The sequence below is a fragment of the Merops nubicus genome, unplaced genomic scaffold (genome assembly GCF_000691845.1).
Source record: "Merops nubicus isolate BGI_N331 unplaced genomic scaffold, ASM69184v1 scaffold37246, whole genome shotgun sequence".
Lineage (NCBI taxonomy): Eukaryota > Metazoa > Chordata > Aves > Coraciiformes > Meropidae > Merops > Merops nubicus.
Genome location: NW_008617620.1, coordinates 1 through 6,356, shown reverse-complemented (window position 1 = coordinate 6,356; position 6,356 = coordinate 1). Strand labels below are relative to the sequence as shown.

The 6,356-nt window shown below is 49.8% G+C and overlaps 1 protein-coding gene across 1 annotated transcript; it reads left to right on the top strand.

Annotated features, from left to right (window-relative positions):
* The first annotated feature begins 2,963 nt into the window (after positions 1-2,963).
* On the top strand, positions 2,964-4,067 carry C1QTNF4 (C1q and tumor necrosis factor related protein 4). Its single transcript, XM_008943213.1, has one exon. It carries the CDS (start codon positions 2,964-2,966, stop codon positions 4,065-4,067), a length of 1,104 nt encoding a protein of 367 aa, XP_008941461.1.
* Positions 4,068-6,356: the final 2,289 nt, after the last annotated feature.

Genomic DNA, 6,356 nt, shown 5'->3' with positions numbered 1-6,356 from the left:
TTCCCCCTCCTCCCCGGCCAGCCTCACCTCCCTGCTGCCATCTCTTCCCTGCTGGAGGAGAGCTGTCCCAGGGAAGGACTGGGCCACCAGAGCGCTTGCTGGGAGAGCAGCAGAGCATTCTGGAAGCTTTGTCTTTCAGACTTGCCACGTGAGCTGTGGTGAGCTACCTCTGTTCCTGGCAGCCCAGACTCTTCCTCGCACTGGCAGACTATTCTTAGATTGCTTTAGTGTGAGAGGCAGTTATTAGATACTTTCTAAATTACTTTAAAAAGATAAAGAACCTAAATAGTCCTGAAAGTGGTGAGTGGGAGCTGTCAAGGAAACAACTCACTAATGGAAACAGCATAATTAACTGCTTTATTTAAATGACCTGCCAGTAAGTTGTTGAGAGGAGCTGATAAACAAGGGACTGCAGCAGCAGAGTGTCTTTGCAACTCTAACTGAGTGATCCAAGCTCTAGTAAGTGGCCTTATTACAGAGAATTTAGCTTTGGGGCAGAAACACAGATAGTGGTCATTTGGAGGAACACAAAGTCAGAATCCCTGCAAGTGTTTTGAACTGTTTTGTCTCTTTGTATTGTTTTGGCTGGGGGTGTTGTGTTTGCAGGATATCCCCCTACTCCCGCACACACTGAGCAAGCTCTGGAACGGCACTTCAGAACCAGGGTGGTTGGTGGGGCTACAAACAGAAATGCCAAACCTTTCCCTGTCATTTCTTGTCTCAAGAATGTGCAGCCATGTCACAGTCATCCTGGTGACCAGGTGATTATTGGAGTGACAATGGGCGAGCATGAACCAGAAACATCTAATAGCCCTTAGAAGATTTCCTTGAAGGCTTGGCTTTCTGAGCTGGAAGCTGAAACAAGCCCGCTAGACGTAGCGCTTGGCAAAAATAGCACTGCTGAGGCAGAGGCCGAGCTTGCAGCATGGAGGTTTGGGATTTAGCTCTTGGTGGGATTTTAGGGCCTATTAGTGGTGTTTAAATGGCAGCAATGGCCAAATGCTGCACAGCCATGGGAAGAGATAACCAGCCTTTGCCCAGAGGAGCACGCAAACTAAATGGCCGAGTGAGGAAGAATGAAGTCAGCATGGAAGCAGATGCGTGGCAATTAGCTGTGGCTCAAGAGCTCCCCTGAAAATACTTTCTCAAATTAATTTGCTGGATGAAGTAGAGTTTGTCTGTCAGACCCACCGTCAGCTGGTTCGGTTGGTGTGTCATGGCCAAGGTCACCAGCAAGCAAATTTCCAACTGTGAGAAGGCAGCAGCTATGGGAATCAGTTACAGAAGCAGGAATCATGACTTAGGAGGTCTCTAGTCCAACGTTCTGCTGAAGGCAGGGCAGACACTGAATGCAGACCAGGTTTTGGTGTCATCTCCAACCTCAATACGACATCAGTCAGCTCTCTGAAAACCCTTCAGTGCAGCCCATGGCATCCCACAGATGAGTTCAGGAGAAGTAGGTTAAGTCAAGGAAAAGATTTGGAATTCAGGGGTGTGGGGGAGAATACCGAGATGTTTGTGAGATAAGTCATCTAATGTAAAATTAGGACCTGAATAGATTTTTCTTGTTGTCTGCTAGTGTGTCACTCTGATGTAATGAAGTGAGCATCTAATTCGTTCTTTCTGTCTGTGAGAGCTGCATTTCAGATTTCACTTCTCTTCTCAAGTGTGAAAGAGCAGGGACTGTAGGTCAGGCTGAGTTCCTGCTGGTGAGTGATCCCAGGTATCACGTCGGGCCTGAACAGGATCCTGTTGCCACCTCAGTGGCATCAGCTTTACTTCCATTACTAGGCCGTCCCAACCAATTCAAGTATTTACTCCTTTGTCCTTTTTAACTCAGGACTTGTCTCCACCCCTCCCTGTGACGAGTGGCGTGTTTCGCTCCTGTTCTGCTGGTCTGTGAGTTCATTGTTTGCAGGCTGGCAAGGCCCCAGTTCTGGGGTGACAGATGGAGCAGGCTGCAGACCGGGCAGTTGCCTCCCAGCCTGAATGATATTTTAATAAGCACAGAGAGGTGACAGAGAGTGAAGCTGCTCCCTGGAATGACTGGTAGTTTTGTTTTCAGCCTGAAAGCACTAATAGATGATTTTTTTGGCCTCAGTCCAAAAAGAAAAAAAAAATCACAGAAGCTAGAAGCAGAAAATCCCATTAGCTCCTAAATTATCCCCCTTTTATACGGGTCAAAAAATTTTCCTTCTCTCTGGTCTATTATCCAGACACGGAGTTGTTCCCTGGTCTCAGTATTTCAGTTCTCTCTTAGGGATTCTGTACTTTGGGAGACTTACCTTTTATTCATCTTTTGTTTCCCTTCTTTTTTTATTTTTTAAGTTCATTCCTTTTATGCACTGTTCTCCTTCACTCCCTCAGCATCCCCTCTCCTTCTTGTTTCTTCACGCCCTTAAGAGATTGGTGGTGAAGTCTCTCTGAATAACGGGGTCCTCCAGGCTCCTTGGCATCCAGCTCCCGGCTCCTGCGAACCAGCCGGCGCAGTGCTGGGCAGTGGCAGCTGCATGGGCATCTCCAGAGCACGTGTCCTTCAGCTGGATCTGGGCTATGGAACGCAGGCTCTCTGTAGGGCTTTGTTCCATCTTTGGTCTTACGATAAAAGTGCTACAAAAGGGAGCTCTGGCACAGCCCCAGCAGGCTCTGAGATCCCGCTGTGTTGTGAGCAACACGGTGTTTTGCAGACAAGCTGTAGGATAGCCAGCCTTCAGAGGAGAAGATTCTTTTTCTTCCTATGAGTGCAGGGGGAGAAGGTCCAGCTCTCGCTAGGAAACTATCAAAATGGTGCTGGGATCTGAAAGGAGGTATGGTCCCATACACTGATCAGAGAATGCACTGAAAACTTGGACGTAGACCTTCCTGTCTATGTAGCAGCATTCAGGTCTGGGTTTCAACTGGAGTATGAGCTGGAAATTAATGGGATTCTTGCTAAAATATGCTTCTTTTCCCCTTCAGATACAATGGTGACACTGAAGGTTCAGATCCTGTTGGGCTTCCTTTGCTGCATGGCTTTCCTGCCTACAGATGGCTTCCCAGCAGACCCCAGTACTGAATTTCGCTCTGCTTTCTCTGTGGCCAGAACCAGCAGCATGGAAGGAAGCTCTGAGATGGTCATTACCTTTGACAAAGTGTATGTGAACATTGGCAATGACTTTGATCCCAAGACAGGATTGTTCCGCTGCCGGATCCCCGGAGCCTACTACTTCTCCTTCACTGTTGGGAAGTACCCAAAGAAAAACTTGTCTGTCATGCTGATGAGAAACAAGAACGAGGTGCAGGTGATTGTGTATGACGAGCATCACCGCAAGGAGCGGAAGGTGGCCAGCCAGAGTGCCATGCTGCAGCTTGACTACGGGGACACCGTTTGGCTGCGCTTACACGGCGACCCCAAATATGCTCTGTACAGCAATGTGGCCCCCTACCCAACTTTCAACGGCTACCTGATCTACCCAGACACTTCTGCCTTCTTCCAGAATGCCCTTGGCTCTCAGGAGCTGGGGCCACACCGTCACACTGTCGCGCAGCTTCCCGGAGAGCAGCACGAGGCTGGGCAGCGACGCCTGGTGCCGGGCCAGCCGGGCAGGGAAGCAGACCCTCGCTCCGCCTTCTCTGTTGCCCGCTCGCAAAGTCTCCTGGGGACGGATGACAAGCAAACCCAGCACGAGCCCATCACATTCGACACGGAGTTTGTGAACATTGGGAAAGATTTCAATTCCTCCACCGGCATCTTCTCGTGCCGCATACCCGGCGCGTACTATTTCTCCTTCACCATTGGCAAAATGCCCTTCAAGACTATGTCAGTGAAGCTCATGAAGAACCACAATGAGGTGCAGGCCATGATCTATGACGACAACCACTCCAAGAGGCGGGAGATGCAGAGCCAGAGCATCATGCTGCCTCTGCAATACGGGGACACTGTTTGGCTCTACAGCCATCAGCACGATGGCTACGGTGCCTACAGCAACCACGGCAAGTACATCACCTTCACGGGCTTCCTGATCTACTCGGAGGCTCAGCCAAAGCGGCTCCTGGGTGCCAGCTCGCCCCAAGGGCCCAGTAATTGAAGGCAGCAGTGAAGGAGCATAAGCAAAGCCGAGGTGCTGCGGACTTGGGTACAGCTCCTCTCCAAGTACCCGCCTCTCCTCCGAGCATGCTCTCGTGTGTCCCGCGCTTGCCGCACGCCTGCACCCCGCCTGCGGGGCTGCTGCCGCGCCTGCCCTTCCCCCGTAGAGAGTCCTTCCTGGCTGTACGTGTGTGTCCCGTGTCGGTGTTTGGGTTCCACATAAGCATGAGGTAGTTCTGGGGCAGGGGTGGGGTGTGCAGCGAGATGCCGAGGGCCAGAGAACTTCTGCAGTGACGTGACTGCAGACCCACAGCATTCAGAAAGCAAGCGGTGTGGTGACTTTCTTACGTATTGGGGGGGAGGGGAATAAATGTCATGAAAATGAATGTAATAAAAATAGAAAAGGTGTAAAATTTTCTTGGACTGGAACTTGTTGTTAGGTGTGAGACTCGTGTGCCTGCCCCCGGCCGAGGTCGCGGTTCAGGGGAGGAAGCAGCGTGTGTCCTTCGTGTGTGTGCAGAGGGTTGGATTCCACACCTGGCATCACAGGCTGGGGTGTGGCTGGGGAAAGGATGAAGGGTGGAGATTGGAGGTGTGTAAAAAAACAGCGTAAGAGTAGAAGAACATCAGGTGGGACTCTAGTTTACTAGAAGTTATACTTCAAATAAAATGCTAACCTTAATGCCTACATCCTTTGGGGACAAACAAACAAATGAGAAAATGAACAAGCTGCTTTGTGAACTGTGTAAATCCATTTTCTGCCACAGCCCTAACCTGACCTCTAAAGCCATTCTCTGTAGCATCTTGCTTCCAGGCTAATAAGAATTCCTGCCTCACCACTCTTCCTCTCCATCTGTTGGGCAGCAGCAGGTTGGAAAAAGATGAACTAGGTCAAAAGCTTGCAGCTCCCACTTTGAGCATCACATGTGCCTCCTCTCTGGGACATGGAAGACTAAGAATATGTCAACAGAAAGGGAATCATGGATCCCATTGTCACAGCATATGCAGTGAGTGTTCAGAAATAATGTAGCTGGGATGGCAGTGGGAAACCTTGTGGAAACAAACCAAAAAATAAAATCAAAACCATCCCAAGTAGATAATTACCTTTATTTCATTCCACACTGCAGTGTGTAAGACAGAGAAAGTTTAATGGTCTCATTCTGTGAAATAGCTGTATTTCGGATTTTGAGGATAGAGATTGTGTATATATTATGTTTGGCTTGTAAAGTGCCATAGCAGTGCAAAAAAACTTCATAGAGGTAAAATCTGCTGAAGAAATAACTAGGTCACAATCCTTAGGCATTTAAATGAGATTTAAGGAAGCGTGTTCCTAACTGATAACTGACACAAACCGGCGTTCATGTGTAAATGTGATATACAAATACTAGAAAGCTTCATGGAAAACGTGCATTTTCAGGTTGCTTTTTAAAGAAAAAGGAGTATGTGAGATCTGAAATTACTACAGACACATAAAATGTGATGCCACTTGAGCAGAAAGCTGAAATGAAATACGTGACCTATATCACGAAAGACAGCAAAATCTGCATAGCTGGTTACTGGAGAGGAGAAAGAAGCTGTGTTTGGCTGAAACCACGGGGGGAATACATGGAGGCTGGACCGAACTGACCAAAATGAAGTCGGCTAGGACAGCAATCCTGGGAGAAACTGCCAGGGCACCTCTGCGGTTAGCATCAGTGACAGAGAGCATGCCGAAGCACCACTGCCCCCTTCAGCACAGCCCGCCTGGAAATCAGACAGGAGAAAAACCCCAGAAACCAGGAAAGGGTGAGGCACCCTTCATAGCTTTGTGCTATTCCATTGCAAAGTAAAAGCTCGTTGTAAATCCTCGGAGGGTTGGCCAGCGCAGTGCAGGGAGCAGGACGCCAGGGTGAGGGAGGGCGCAGAGCGGCAGCCCCGCGGCGCAAGGCTGAGGCCAGGCACACCCCATCCCTCCCGCTCCCCACCCTCAGGTGTCTCTCCTGGTCCCGGCCAGGTTAGAACGGTAGGCATGTTTCAGAGCTGCTAAGTGTGATGGCTTCTCCTCCCAGGGCCAGGAAGCCAGGAGGAGGGTGGTGTTTGCAGGGCAGAGCCCCTTGCACAGGTCACGGAAGATTTCATCGACCAGCTGGGAGAAAACATTAATCCAGAGATTTTTATCCAGGCCCTGCACGGAGCGAACCTGGTAGGCGCAGTAAGCACCGGTGAGGAGGAGACGATCAAACTCTGTCGGAGGCAAGGGGGCATCCGTCCGTGCGTAGTATCTCAGGTGCTGCTCCACCTCTGTCGGCGT